Source organism: Scylla paramamosain, chromosome 18 (assembly GCF_035594125.1).
Source record: "Scylla paramamosain isolate STU-SP2022 chromosome 18, ASM3559412v1, whole genome shotgun sequence".
NCBI lineage: Eukaryota > Metazoa > Arthropoda > Malacostraca > Decapoda > Portunidae > Scylla > Scylla paramamosain.
Genome location: NC_087168.1, coordinates 10,016,104 through 10,032,610, shown reverse-complemented (window position 1 = coordinate 10,032,610; position 16,507 = coordinate 10,016,104). Strand labels below are relative to the sequence as shown.

Sequence of the window (16,507 nt, the reverse complement as noted above, 5' to 3'; positions counted from 1 at the left end):
TTGGCTGACACACAGTCAGCTGCATGTTTTAAAGATGAATTGTGGCTGTGTGACAGCATAAGTGACTGACAGTGGCCAATGACTCTCTCTCTCTCTCTCTCTCTCTCTCTCTCTCTCTCTCTCTCTCTCTCTCTCTCTCTCTCTCTCTCTCTCCTCTCTCTCTCTCTCTCTCTCTCTCTCTCTCTCTCTCTCTCCATATTCTCTCTCTCTCTCTCTCTCTCTCTCTCTCTCTCTCTCTCTCTCTCTCTCTCTCTCCTCTCTCTCTCTCTCTCTCTCTCTCTCTCTCTCTCTCTCTCTCTCTCTCTCTCTCTCTCTCTCTCTCTCTCTCCATATATGTTCATTATATCAGTTTACTGTAAGTAAATTTATTTATAAATAACAAATGTATAAAATGTTTACACATGAAGTGAACGAATGAGATGAGAAATGCTGGGCAGATATGGCGTTCGCTGTGCTAACTAGCTGCAGTGTAACTGAAGCTTGCTCATATCTCAGATTTTGGCTCGCAACTCAAAGTAAAAAATCATTCAAGCGAAAGCTTGTATCTCAAAAAAACTCGTAAGTTGGGGCACTCTTACGTTGAAGTACCCCTGTATAATAAATGGGTCAATCAATCATTGATATAAAATATAACATGGGTAAAATATATATATATATATATATATATATATATATATATATATATATATATATATATATATATATATATATATATATATATATATATATATATATATATATATATATATATATATATATATATATATAATTTTTTATTATAATCTTTTTTGTTATAAAGGTATGGTATGGTTTTGTATATTTTTGTAGGCCATACATATAATTGGGTTATCGATTGCTTTCAGTAGTTCTAAATCTGCCATTATAGGTACATCTTATGACCACAATTCACACAATGTTCACTCATTGTTTTAGTCCCTATTTTACTGACACAATGAAAATTACAGTGGGTACATCATTAAAATCAACACAGCATGCACATCATACTAGAGTTCTCAAGTAGTACTTGTTTTGATCATACACTTTTTTTGGCATCACCTACTATATGACATTCTTTTCTACAATATTCATTACAATAACTATAATTTTATTCTCTTTGATATCTTTCCACATACTACATTGTATTCTATTCTTTCTTCATGTAGATGTCTAGTGTACACTTTCTTCTCCCATCCTGGTATTTTCTTCATTATTATTCCGTAATTAAAATCTTTTATTTCCTTCACAAGTCTTAGATTTTTCACAGTATTCACTATCCACCTTATTTCTATCATATTATTCACCCATTCACCTTTTCATTCATGAATTACACACTTAACACAAGAAAGTTTCACTATATGGGTTTTATTTAACCTCCGTCTCATTTGCATTTCTTTTGAATTCCATCACTTTTGTGTTAAACACTTATGTTACAGCTCTAAATATTCTTCCTTTAATAGCATGATTTTACTATTCTCTTCATTTCTTTGCATATTCTTAATTCTTCTTTTGTAATTTCAACTTGTACAGCATACTTTTGATCTAATAAATTCCATCAGTGAGAGAGAGAATTCATGTGCTTATCTAATCTTCAAAGGTTTGTTTTTTTTCCAATTGTTACTGTAAGTTTTTTTAGTGCAGATTCATTTCTCTTCTCCTGTTTAGAGATTGTTGGCTTGTAAGCCTCAAACTCTTCAAGTGACATAAGGGTGCAGGAATTGCTAATGGCTTCTGCACCTGTAAAAAGAGCCTCATCTCTCATTGAACAGGCTGAGCTTGTGGAGGGTTTGCAGTTGGCAAAATAGTCTGTTGTCCGATGGTTTGGTACACATTCTGCTATTTCTGTGGCAGATGCTTCAGTCTGTTCATGATGCATGTCTCTCATTGAACAGGCTGAGCTTGATGAGGGTCTGCAGTTTCTTATACATTTTGTCTTCAGATGGTTTGGTGCATTTTCAGGGATTTCTGTAGCAGATGCTTCAATGTGTTCAAGAGGCATCAATGCTCCTTGAGGAGAGTGTTGCTGTTCATGCATGGTACAACAGGAAGTATATGATGGCAAATCCTTAAGTATACAATCCATCATGCAGGTAATGTCCACCTTGTGATCACAGATATTGCTATTGGATTTGTTATGCACCTCAACCTGAACACTTGGGAACTCAGATGAGGAATCTGTGCAGCTGAATTCTGAGACAACATTGGTGAAGATGTATGGGCCACAACCCACTGTGTATGTTTTTTTCCTTGGATTATAGTCAATGATGATACCAGTGCATGATGCTGGCACTGAAATACCATCTGCTAGCTTATCAGGGATGGAGTCATTATCCAAATTCTCCACTAAAAGTGCATAATCATAATCCTGTTTGGTTTTGTATATGTTATTGATGGAGAAATGTTGAAATGCATTCATCATAGATAAGACCTCTTCCAAATTAGTCCGTTGAAGGCTCTGGCCATCAATGATGATACTGGCCTTCATGGCTACTACAGGCTTAACACCATCAACCGAGAAAAAGGTGTGGACAGGAATGGCACCATCTCTGGGGTGGAGGCCGGAATAAATGTAAGTTGGCATGCTGCCACCACTTCAATCTGTAGAAAAGCAGTAATATAATATATATATATATATATATATATATATATATATATATATATATATATATATATATATATATATATATATATATATATATAATTTATTTATTCATTACTACTAAAACAATAAATCTATTTGTGAAGTTTGTATTCCAAAATGACCAGCAAGACAATTTTCCTTTTTACTCATCAAACATAAACACTTCATATAAATGTACACACTGAATATATTTCTGCAGTTAGAACAAAAACTATACATTTTATAAACACTTGGGTACCATTTTCTAGTTGGATAAATATTACATCGAGTTACTTAGGTCTGGTTCATTAGTACTGTATAGATTTATCTGAATGTAAGGAGGGCCAAAGTAAAAAAAAAAAAAGCCTTGTTTACAGGAAACAATGAAAAATTCAATGGCTTACATAAAATCAGCTTTAAGGTCTCAGTTACTAGTAGAGGTAGAGATTGGCCATTTTACCACAGAAAAGTATGCAACCCTACACATTGTTACATGTGCCAAACTAATAAAAACTACATTTTTTTTGACACTGGCGCTTTCTTACACTTCGCTAGATATTTATAACCTTAAAAGTCCTCTATTATTATTTTCTTTAGATTAACTTCATGGCCTTTCCCAAGACAATGATTGATAGCTGAAGTAACTTGTAGCATGTAGTACACATTACACCTACATGCACAAATACACGTTTTCTCGCACATTACATTTAAAAACGTGTATTGATGCATGTACATGTAATGTAATAAGTGTGTGTACTACATGGTACAAACTTTAAGATAATTACTAATCTGACAGGTATGTTTAGCAAGCATACCTGCCAAACTAATGAATGATAATTAAAGTAAGAACCTGAGTGATTATGTGAAGTGCACATAATCACAATCATAATCACATAATCATAAAAAAAAACATGGTTTAATTAATGAGAGAGAGAGAGAGAGTTGAACCAACATTTGGCTAATTACCGTAACTGTTCCCTACGAGTCACAACAGACCCTCTTTGAGCCTACATAATGATGATGCATCTCCCATGGTTAAGAATCTCACAATATCCTCTGTCTGTTGATGACATGGCACACAAGCCTTACACTTATCAGACGTTTTCTCCATGAATAGCCCACGTCACCGATAAGCTCACCTGATTTCAGTTTCTGTTCACGAAGTCTAGTCTTTGTAGACGATTCTGATTTTGATTATTCTCGGTAATAAAATACACGTTTTCTAATGTAGAGAGTGGACGTGTAGTGCTGCGGTCATGAAACACGAATTGGACATGAACTGCCTGGATACTGGAGTGTTGCCATATCTAATTATACGTTTCTGCTAATCTGCTTTACCGAACACATTGGACTGGTGGTATTTAGCAATAAGATATTGTGTTCTGTCAGATAAGGAGAAAAATGCTGATCCCCAAAAATATTAACATTAAAATTTAGAATACTAAATCCCGAATTTCAATATAAAAACAAATTTGAGGAAAATCTCTACTTGGCAACTCTGGACCCGAGTGTCATTGTATAAGTTACCACACCTTATATTTCTTACTGTTTAGCCTGATAGTTTGATGGTTTCATACATTCATTAGTTCGACCCCAGGATTATATATATATATATATATATATATATATATATATATATATATATATATATATATATATATATATATATATATATATATATATATCCTAATGCCCGCTAAATACGTAAGGTATCATGGTTATATAACAAAGGTCAAGAAACAACCGATCGAGTCCGCTATGTATCCTTGCATCGCATGAGTGCATCGTGCAATGCTTACCCGTGCACACCGCTACGCAACGATGATGTAGAAGTGAATAGTGTATACAGCATAAGTGGATGGCAGTGTGAAGACCACGATAGGTTTGGTTTCTGAGGGAACTTTTTTTTTTTTCATTGTATTATCGTTAAAGGAGGAAACAGAAATCAAGTATTATAAGTACTTAACGTAGCTACACACATCCAAGGAATATATATATATATATATATATATATATATATATATATATATATATATATATATATATATATATATATATATATATATATATATATATATATATATATATATATATACTGGTCTTAACCATAAAATGCAACATTAACTGATATTACACTGTTTTGCAATTACAGCACGAAACAGTCATCTCATTAGCTAGTTACACGAAAAAGTTTCTACGTGCCTTAGTAATGGCAGTGGAAAATCCTTATAATTACCTAAGGCAGCTGGTATTGAAGGTGGTGTACTGGGCGGTAGCTTGAAGAGTGGATGTGGTCAGGCTGGGCAGTCTATGAGAACTGTGGGGAGGTGTGGTGTGAGATCACGACGACAACTAGCACAAGGTGTTTGCGAGACCTCTGACCAGTCGGGGTTAAGGGCCGAGGGCAGCAAAGGGAGTTTAACTGACATGGTTTTTAGTTGGTTTCTTAATATTTCGGCAGAATTCTTGCTTATATGCGTTGTTCTACATATCTTATATATACACGTATGTGCTGAATTATACAATGTTTATATACTATAAGATTATATATATATATATATATATATATATATATATATATATATATATATATATATATATATATATATATATATATATATATATATATATATATATATATATATATATAACACACACACACACACACACACACACACACACACACACACACCGCATAGTGTAGTGGTTAGCATGCTCGGGTCACAACCAAGAAGGCCCGAGTTCGAATCCCGGGCGCGGCGAGGCAAATGGGCGAGCCCCTGTTCACCTAGCAACAAGTAGGCATGGGATGTAACCCAAGGTGTTGTGACCTCGCTGTTTCGTTGTGTGGTGTCATTGGTCTCAGTCCTACCCGAAGATCGGTCACTATGAACTATCTTTCCGTAGGGGAACGGCTGGCTGGGTGACCAGCAGACGACCGTAGGTGAATCACACACACAACACTGGTGATAAGTGTCACGCTTTCATACATTTGCTCATGCTATGAAGGCAACGTGATAGTTAACAAAACAACACTGGTCGTCTGTTGGCAAACAAACCGAAAACATCATAAGTCATAACGAGTGTGTACACTCTTTATGAAGAGTGTACACACACACACTGAATGTGTGGCAACCTAGCGACACACACACACGCCCAACAAATGTATGGCAACCAAGGAACATGGCAACGTAGGAACATTAGGCTCGTGCGGCCGTGCTGGGCACATAACTGCGGGAGTGCGGGGTCCTTCACGTCTACAGTATACACACACACACACACACACACACACGAGACGTATCGGATGTCTGCATCCGCATCTAAGGAACATACGCATAGTTTTTTTTACATCTCCATCCGCATTTCTGATGAATTAAACAATCGAATCCACATTTGTGATGAAATAAATATCCGCATCTCCATCAGCACCTCACACAAAGAGGAAGTGGTAGATACATTTTATGCATTACAGACTACAGAGTACAGAGCTTGCAAAGTTAAAAATTAATTAATGCATGTTTACTTAATTGTCTACTAAAATTACATCTTTTATTCATTTAATTTCATATTTACACAACCTAACGTGTCAAAGAATTTTGCGGAAGGGCAGTGGGGAGAGAATTTTACATAGATACTACGTATGTACCATGTAAATATGTAAAAGTATGTATGTATGCACTGTGTAATAGTACTGTATGTACTATATGTAATATTGCATAAGTAATGAAATATAAAGGGAAGCAACCTGGCTTGGCTGGCAAGGAGAGAGAGAGAGAGAGAGAGAGAGAGAGAGAGAAAATGTATGTGTGTGTCTGTGTGTATGTGTGTAAACAATATGTACATGCTTCATGCATGTCTGTGTGTGTAGACCCTACTCCTTCTTAAAGTTCACAAGAAAGATTTAAGTGCTTTTTCCATAATCCTTTCGGCCTTACTTTTTAGGGGCGGGCATTATAGTCGGCCATTATATAAATATATATATATATATATATATATATATATATATATATATATATATATATATATATATATATATATATATATATATATATATATATATATATATATATATTACATCAGATATTTAGCTAGCCTTCCCTTCCCCTGCCTTCACAAACACACACACGATGAAAATGAAAAATGGAACAAGACCAATGAAAATAAGATTCATGTCAAACAGCAGCGGAACATATGTTACAAAGAACAGGAAAATTGGCAAAGTAGAAGGAATGAGGGGAATATGGATAAAAAGACATGAATGAAGAAGAGAGAAGTAAACTGAAAGAGTTGAGAGTAGTCCAAAAACGAGGAGAGAACACAGGGACAAGCGAGGAGATTCATTTGGAAAGTTGTGGACATGAAAGTGAGGAAATGGTGGCACAAAGATGCCACGAAAGATCACCAAGTGAAAGCTTTAAAATTATGTATATAAATACAGATGGTTTGGTATCGAGCCTATTAACTGAGATGAGATGGTAGTGAAAGGGAATGTCGGGTCATGGAGCGAAGAACTTGTGCATACCATGATGGTGAATACAATGAGAGAGTGGGTTGACGAACCTACAAGATGCAGAGGAGAAGAACCATCACAGTTGGAATTAGTGTTTATGAAAATCCCAGAAAGTAGACCAAGTATACTCGTATATTGTCTGAGTCCACTTTGAAGAAGTGATCATGTGACAATAGAAGTAGTATTACAGGAAGAAACAGTATTGCACAGGAATTAAAAATTTAGAAATGGGAGACAGAACTATGCTAAGGCAAACTTTGCAGAGCTTAATAAATTTTATGGAAAAATTAACTGGAATTTGAAGGTAAAGTAGTGCAAGAAAAATTATATATTTTTGAGCAAGTATAGAGAGGGGGTAAAACAGTTTGTGCCAAGTTATAAAGGGAAAATTGGGAAGCATGATTGGTATAATGCCAGGTGTGTAGAAGCAAAAAAGACAAAGGACAGGGCATGGCGGAAAGTGATGAGAAAACTGAACACAAATACTAGGGAAGAATACAGAAAGGCAAGGAATGAATATATTATAATAAAAAAAAAAGAGAAGAAAAAAATTTTGAAAAAGAAAATGCAAGGAAGAGCCCAAACTCTTCTATAGATACGTAAATGGAAAAATGGAACATAAAGATGACATAAGTTAAAAAGAGAAGGAAGAATTTATGAAATTGCTGAGATGAGTGAACTAATGAATGAGAGTTTTCAATCTGTGTTTACAAAGAAAATCGATTTTGTGGCACTGAAAGTGGTATCACAGAATGAGGGAATACGGAGATACAAGTAAAGAGACAAGAAATCAAGAAACTGCTGGAAGAGTTGGATGTTAGAAAACCTGTGGGACCAGATTAAGTAAATGGATAGTTATTATTAAAAGAATGCAGAGAACAAATGGAAAAACTCGTATGGGATATAACTAACAGCTCGTTGAGAGGAGGAAAATTACCAAGGGAATGGAAAAGAGCTAACATAGTCCCAATATACAAAGGGGGGAATAAAATGGAACCATTAAATTACAGACCAGTATCACTAACAAGTATTGTAAGCAAGTTTTGTAAAATAGTAATTAAAGATAAATGGGTGCAATATTTAGAAGATGGAAAGATAATTACAGAAAAGCAATTTGGATTCAGGAAATTTGTGTCACAAATCTACTAAGCTTTTATACGAGAGTAATACTCGTAAATGGAGTGCAAGAAAGGTACGGATGGGCTGATACCTGGATCTCAAAAAAGCATTTTATAAAGTTCCCCACAAAAGCCTTATGTGGAAGTTAGAGAATGAAGGAGGTCTAAAGGGAGCACCATTGAGATGGATGGATGATTATTTACAATGGAGGAAAATGAAAACAGTAATCAGAGACACTAATTCGAGTTGGCGCGAAGTGTCAAGTCGGGTACCGCAAGGATCTGTGTTGGCACCTATTATGTTTCAAATATATGTAAATGATAATTATATAAATCTTTTCGGTGATGCAAAAATAATGAAAATAATGGATGAAAATGACTGCAAAGAGTTACAAAAGGATATTGACAAGATACATACATGGAGCTAATGATGGAAACTAGAATTTAATGCCAGAAAATGCCATGTGTTGGAAATATAAAAAAAGTAAAGAGAGATATTCATGGAATTACAAAATGGAAGGAGAAATAATAATGAAAAGTAATGAAGAAAAAGATTTGGTAGTTTATGTGCCTGAAAGGCACATAAACGGAATATTCGGCTCTACATACAGCTTGTTAACAAACATTGGAGTGGCGTTTAACTATTTAGGTAAAGAAACGATGAAGAAAATTATAACGAACATAGTACGACCTAAATTGGAATACGCAGCGGTAGTTTGGGCTCCACATAGGAAAATATATATACGAGTATATATATATATATATATATATATATATATATATATATATATATATATATATATATATATATATATATATATATATATATATATATATATATATATATATATATATATATATATATATATATATATATATATATATATATATATATATATATATATACGGAAACTTGAAAGAATACAGAGGATAGCGACAAAGATGGTACCAGAATTGAAAGACTTAAGCTATAAAGAAAGATTTGAAGAGATGGGATTACCAACACTACAAGAGAGAAGAGAAAGAGGAGACTTGATAACAATGTACAAATCAGTAAACAATATAAAAAGATTAGACAGAAATGACTTGATACTACAGTTGGATGAGGGAGAGAGGCATGGGAAGAAAGTAAAGGAGAGTGGATGTTCGAGCGACATCAAGAAATGCAGCTTCCCGTATCAAACTCTTGAAATCTGGAATGATTTGAAAGAAGAGGTGGTTGTGGCAAACAGTGTACACATGTTTAAAGAGAAACGGGATAAATATGGTTATGGAGACAGGACAAAATGAGCTTTGGCTCGTGCCCTGTACAATACAACTAGGTAAATACAACTAGGTAAATACACACAGTGTCGTAAAAAATTGGCTAAGAGCTTTATGATGATTTTTTTTTCTCTCTCTTTTTTGGCGTACAAATTAGGAGATTCTGAAAAAAGTGAGTCTTAATGAAACATTTTACCAAGCGGCCTCTATATAGTTGACGCTACGGTAAAGTTAAACATGTCGAGCTTTACCGAAAACGTCTAGCGAATAGATGGCTAGACGACTTCAGTGGGTGAAGGTGTATATGCTGTGATGCTTTTTGTGTTTTTCTTTGGAGTGTCCATTTTTCTTTTTATAATGTGACCAAAACTAACCATACTGAAAAATAAGAAATATTTACCCTCCTTGAGATTGTAGAAAACTGTGCAATCCCTGAGCCTGCCTCCTGTCTGTCCACTTCCGCACCCATACACTTTTCTTGTCTGTTTTCTCATAACAAAATCACATACTTTAGCTTGGAGTAGAAAACATATAAATAAATAAATAATGAAAAAAAGTAATAATAAAATTAAATAAAGAACAAATAAAATAAACAACTAGAAAAATAATATAAAACATAAAAAAATAAAAATAGAAATAAAAATAGTAAAATTATATATAAAAAAAAATAAAATAATATGGAAGCAAACTGAAATTAATTTATAATTAATAAATGTAAATAAAAAAAATTCAAATAATAAAAAAATGAAAAAAAAATAAAACGGGGAAACAAATTAAAATGAATAAAATCAATAGCTAAATAAATAAAAAAACAATTAAATCATAGACTCAAATTAATAAAAAACAAATCATATAAATAATAAAACTATCAAAATTGAATAAAAAATACAAAAAGTAAAAAAAAAATATATATAAACATTTTGCTTCGGCGTTTCCTTCGTATTGTTAAAAGAAAAAATAATTATAGTAATACAAAAGGAAATAAAGGTAAAGGTACTGTACGAACTGTGAGGTGCGGTAGAAGTGATGAAACCAAGGATCTGTGAAGAGGGTTTTAAGAGTGATGGAAGTGATGAAACAGTGAAGAAGCCTTTAAGTGTAGCGAAAATCATAGAAAATAATCTATGTAGGAAAAGACAGAAAAGAGGACGTGCGTAGAAGACATAAGTGCACTGAAAATCACAGAAGGAAAAACTGTGTAGAAATTTCTGAAAAAAGACCCGTATGGGACTGAAAATTTAAGAAAAGAAATTGTGCCGAACATTCAGGAAAATAATGACTGTGTGGACCAAAGTGATGACGACTAACTCGAACACGCTATACTCTGAGAGAAAGGCAGCCGGATTCCCAGTAGTATGATTTGTACATTGTATAAAGAAGAGAGAGAGAGAGAGAGAGAGAGAGAGAGAGAGAGAGAGAGAGAGAGAGAGAGAGAGAGAGAGAGAGAGAGAGAGAGAGAGAAACTCACTAGCCACGTTTTTTTTTTTTTTTATATAGTGTATATTTCATCAATCATCAAGAGCACTGGATATGAGAATATGTATAAGGATGAAGGAACATGTCGAGATGAAAGATGGAGAGTGATGCGAAGAGAACACTGGACCTGGAAGTATCAAGAAGAACGAACACCTCATGATGAGAAGGTGGTGAGAGAACTGAAAAAGAAAAAAAGGATATGGAAGTACAAAGGAGAAGCTATATCATGATGAAAGATGGAGAGTGATGCGAAAAAGACGCTGGATATGAAAGTATGAAGAAGGACGTCATGAGGAGGTGATGAGAGACTTGGGTAAAAAAAAAAAAAAAAAATATGGAAGTACAAAGGAGAAGCATCTAGGATGTCATGATGAGAGATGGAGAAAAAATGCGAAAGGACACTGGATATGGAAGTACAAAGGAGATAAAGTGATGAGAGAAGCGGACATGGAAGTACGAGTACAAAGGAGCATGTCATGATGCGAGATAAAGCGATGAGAAAAGGACACTGGATATGGAAGTACATAGAGGGAGCACGTCATAAGGAGAAGATTATGAGTGAATTGGATATTGAAGTACAAAGAAAGAGCACGTCATGATGAGAGATGGATTAAGTGAAGAGAAAAGGACAAAATATATGGGAGTACAAAGAAGAGCACGTCATGATGAGAGATGGAAAAAAAAATGAGGAAAGGGCACTGGATAAGGAAGTGAAAGAAAGAATGAGCACATCCAGGGGAAGCGAAAAATGACAAGGAAAAATACTGGATATGAAAATACAGGGAAAAAGGTGTTCTCCATGTGAAGCTATGGAGAAAGTGACGCGAAAATGATAAAGGATATAGAAGTACAAGGAGAGAAAAGGAGAGACGATTCGAGACAAAACAGATCGCATAACAGAGGACTTGAGGGAGACATGTCAGGATATGAACATGATGCGTGATAGAGGATAAAATAATTATATGGAAATGAAATAAAATCAAATGCGAGCAATGTGGTTAAGCCCACATACTATCTCCCACTTTCACACTTCTCTTCCTGCGCTCTTTCTCTTTTAGCTAGATAATTTGTTTCACCCTCTTTTAATAATAATAGTAATAATAAAAAAGCGACGCACTCGACACTCTGAAGGAGGCAGTGGCCCTCTCAGAAGCATTTGTGCATGTTAGAGGATTCATCATCTGTTCATCATCTGGAGGCGAGGATGGTGAGATTCCAGAGAGAGAGAGAGAGAGAGAGAGAGAGAGAGAGAGAGAGAGAGAGAGAGAGAGAGAGAGAGAGAAATACGAAATAATTTCAGTGAGATGGCGACGCATACGTCATGGAGGTAAAACTATACCTCCATGCACCAAACACTCGGAGGGAGGCAGAGAGACTCCCAATGGGATGACCTGTAGCCTACATACTATAAGGAAGACGAAGAAAAAGAAAAAAAAAAATGTAACTAAGCACATGTCGTCCTATTATTTTATTTGATAGTTTATATTACGTCAATCATCGTCATCGTCGGTTGTAATGTTTCTGCTGTTTCAGTAAATCGTGTATATATATATATATATATATATATATATATATATATATATATATATATATATATATATATATATATATATATATATATATATATATATATATATACTGAAACATTAGCAGAAACATAATTATGACATTCTCATGGATGCAGATGCGGATGTGTTCATGATTTTGGTATAAAATCACTATATAGCACCAATTATTTCCAGATGGCCGCTGCGATAAGTCTTCAGCGCTGCCACTTCATGTTTTTCAGTTTTATTTTTGTAGAATTACACAATAAAAAAATAACCAGATCGGAAATGTTCTGAAACCCTGAGACCTCCCTTTTGAAAAAAAAATAAATAAATAAATCAAAGGAACGAAAGACTGAATACTGGTTAATTCTTGCATTAGAAAAGTGGACAGAGTAGGAGTGAAAGTAAGAAGTCTTGTGCAGCGAGGCCGCTGGATGGGAGCCATGCATCTAGCAATAACAAGAGTAGCTAGTGTGAAAATAGCAGAAGAGATACAGCATTTCACTTCAACAAGTCATTTAACTGACGTCACAAAGATAGTCAAAGAGATGCATGCGGCGCCAGTTTCCAGTCAGTGTGCTGCCAACTCTCGTTCAGTCTACTCGACTACCCCGCTGTCTTGGGTCTGCAGCTGTTCCTTCACGGAATTTTCGTTTGTTACCGGCTTCTCCAAGGAGTTGCCCTGGTAAGCTTGCCTGCCCTACTGTTCGTCTTGAGGCATGGCGTTAATTTGTTACGATCCGAGGATCGTATGTGACCTTGCGTCCTAACTGTGGTTCTCCCTCCAGCCTCCAGACACCCGTGTTGTTCTGTCAAGGCGGACCGGGACCTGAGTCAGGAGACACCGAGGCGTTCCTCTTCATCCTCCTCTTCGAACAAAAAAAGTCAGAGACGTGAGGACGGTCTTCCTCGTGGGGAAACGAAAAAACGGAAGGAGGACGTTAGCTTTGTTCAACAGCTGGGTGACGATGGTGCGCCTCTGCCAGCTGTTGCGGGGCCTAGCAACATGGTGCGAGGATGGTGAGATTCCAGAGTGTTTACTAGACCCCTTGGATGATCAGGACACCTTCGGTCCTGCACACACACGGGTGGTGCAGAGGACGACAGCGGAGTTTCTGCAGTCCTTAGATGAGTTTTCTGACTTTTTTTCACTGGGAGAAGAAAGGAGAGCCGTTGTCAGACCGCCTTGCCTCTATTCTCAGTGCCAGTCTGAGACGCCGCCCTTCTACTGAAGGCGTGAAAACGGCATGCAACAGGATAAAGATTCCCAGCAATGTGCCTAATATGACTGTTCCTGTAACAAACGCAGCTATTACCAAAGCCATGAGTGTTGGTGGTAAACTTCTAGACACAAGGCTCTGCCATACCAACGGCGTGTTAGTCAAGGCTTTGGTATTAGCGATATTGGACAGAAGATAGGGAAGCCCATCACCTCGTATTTGAACAATTTGAATGACAGTCTTCGACTTTTGACTTCTGTAGTGAATCACTTGAATCAGTTACAGAAAGAAGTTGCACGTATTCATATCAGTGACTGCCAAAAGCAGAGTTGTGCAAATGGGAATGTGAAGTGGGGCAGGAACACCTGTTCCCCTTTGATGTAGTAAAAAAAGTGTGAGGATATTCTTAAGGCCAGGAGACTGGGCAAACCTGTTTTCCGACCCTACAGGTATGGCAGGACCAGAAGTTTGCTTCCAGGCAAGACACAAGGAAGCCCCACTACCAGTCCAGGCAAAGGAACTCACAGAGGCCTTTTTTAGGCCACAGGGTATCCCAGGGGAGGGGGACGCAGGGCTACGGAGCTCCCCAGTAAATGGCCTCATCCGGTAGGTAACAAAGTGTTGTCCCTCCTCAACATTGCAGAAAATTTTGTGGGTGGTAAGATTCATGCTTCCAATCACTTGTGGCAAGCACTATCCACTGACAAATGGATTCATACGGTGGTGAATGGTTATGTTTTAGAGTTTGATTGTTTGCCTATTCAGAGGGCTATTCTTACACCCCTAAGATTATCTGAGACTGACCAGAATTCCTTGGACAATGCTTACTTGTTTTCATGAAACATGAAATTATTGAAGGATGTGAGCCCACAGGAGGACAGTGTTTTTTATTCTAATATTTTTTCAAACACCCAAGAAAGATGGCACAGCAAGAGTCATTCTCAACTTGAAAGAATTAAATGTGAATTATGAGCACTTTAAGATGGACTCGATTGCAGGTGTGGTAAATTTAATCCAGCCAATGTGTTACTTTATGACTTGATTTTAATTAAAGATGCATATTTCTCTGTGTTTGTCAGGCCATGGGAGAGAAAATGGCTCCGCTTTATGTGGAGGGGTAAACATTTTCATTTTACATGCCTTCCCCAAGGACTGACGTCTGCCCCATGTATTTTTACTAAGTTACTGAAGCGGGCATTATCTCATTTGAGGAAGCTTGGTATCACTATATTTTGTTATTTGGATGACTCTCTTCCTTGCTACATCAAAGGAAGAATTGGAGACAAACGTGAGATATGCTTTGAATTTTTTTTACTCCTTGGGGCTAACAGTTAACGTTAATAAATCTGTCCTGGTTCCTAGTCATGAGGTGGAATTCCTGGGGATTATATTCAATTCTGTGAACATAATGGCAACGCTGGCCCTCCAAAAAAGAGAACAAATCAAGGAACAAGGTTTGCTTTTATTAAAAGGGGAGGTCACTTTACATGGCCTAGCCTCTTTCATCGGCCTTGCCGTGGCCTCTGCTCCTGCCATGAACTTAGCCCCTCTCAGGTATAAATATCTCGAGATCATTAGAAATCAAGGACTCTCTCAGAACTTTGGTGACTACAATTCAAAAAATCTTTTAGATGTTCATTCCAAGGAGTTAATCAAAACTTGGTGGATTCAGAACGATTCTCTCTAAAAGTCATTGCTTTCTTGTCCTCCGCAAATTGAATACACACTGATGCCTGCCTCACTGGGTGGGGGGCGACAGTTGGTGGCTTGATGACTCGTGGCCATTGGGCACAGGAGGAACTTGACCATATTAACTGTCTGGAATTGAAAGCAATCTTATTTGGATTAAAATCTCTTTGCAAGGACTATAGTTAAACTCACGTCCGTCTGAGGTCTGACAACACCACTGCTGTTGCCTGCATCGACAGATGTGGTAGCACAAAAGTTTCGCTTAATTCAGTTGTAGAAGACATTTTTGCTTAGGCCAAGTCGAGACAGATTACTCTATCAGCACAATATGTAAAAGAACTAGATAATGTGGAGGCCAATAGTGCATCAAGAGTAAAGAATTTAGATGGTGAATGGATGCTAAAACCTTACATTTTTTGGTTACTTTGTTGTGTGTTTTATACCCCAGATATAGATCTCTTTGCTTTGCGAATCAATGCTCAGTTGCCTAAATATGTGTCTTGGAAACCTGACCCTTCTGCTTTCAGTACTAATGCCTTTGCTATTAACTGGGCTAATAAGAATTCCTATGCCTTTCCACCCTTCAGGATCATAGGCAAAATGCTTTAGAAAATTCAGGAGGACAAGGCAACGCTACTGGCGATCTTGCCAATCTGGCCAACCCAGGTGTGGTTTCCAACAGCTCTTCTTCTGCTGGCAGACACTCCGTTACTCCTCCCCCACAGTCTTTTGGTTTTGCCACATACATCCACGGGCTGTAAAGTTAACGGCGATGCTGTTATTGGGAAATCTCTCGAGAACCGAGGCCTTTCACCGGATGTTGCCAGATTCCTCCTTAAATCTTGGAGGAGGGGTACAATTTCACAATATAGGTCACACAGAGATGGATGCCAGATTGTATCGGCAGGGAAATTGATCCATTTCGACCATCTGTCAGTTTCCTATTAGACTTTCTTTTACAGGAATTTAATACAGGGAAGGGACGTAGTTACAGTACTATTAATTCCATTTGCTCAGCTGTCTCTGCTGTAGCCTTTGTTGATGCAAACCTGCAGGCCAACATC

At 36.7% G+C, this 16,507-nt stretch overlaps 1 protein-coding gene across 3 annotated transcripts; it reads right to left on the bottom strand.

The window, feature by feature from the left end:
• Window positions 1-248: 248 nt before the first annotated feature.
• LOC135109081 (uncharacterized) lies at window positions 249-5,004 on the bottom strand. Of its 3 annotated transcripts, none has more exons than XM_064020141.1 (2): window positions 4,854-5,004; window positions 249-2,595 (listed from the first exon to the last, which is right to left on the bottom strand). In XM_064020141.1, the coding sequence occupies exon 2, from the start codon at window positions 2,576-2,578 to the stop codon at window positions 1,589-1,591; it is 990 nt and encodes a 329-aa protein (XP_063876211.1). In that variant the 5' UTR covers window positions 2,579-2,595; window positions 4,854-5,004; the 3' UTR covers window positions 249-1,588. The 3 variants fall into 3 exon arrangements, with proteins under 3 accessions (XP_063876211.1, XP_063876209.1, XP_063876210.1); XM_064020139.1 differs by lacking the exon at window positions 4,854-5,004 and adding an exon at window positions 3,757-3,916; XM_064020140.1 differs by lacking the exon at window positions 4,854-5,004 and adding an exon at window positions 3,584-3,740.
• Between the last annotated feature and the right edge of the window lie 11,503 nt (window positions 5,005-16,507).

What these genes read in the sequence shown, in the direction of transcription:
- LOC135109081 (XM_064020141.1), bottom strand. Translation starts at nt 2,578, where the DNA reads ATGCCAACTTACATTTATTCCGGCCTCCACCCCAGAGATGGTGCCATT.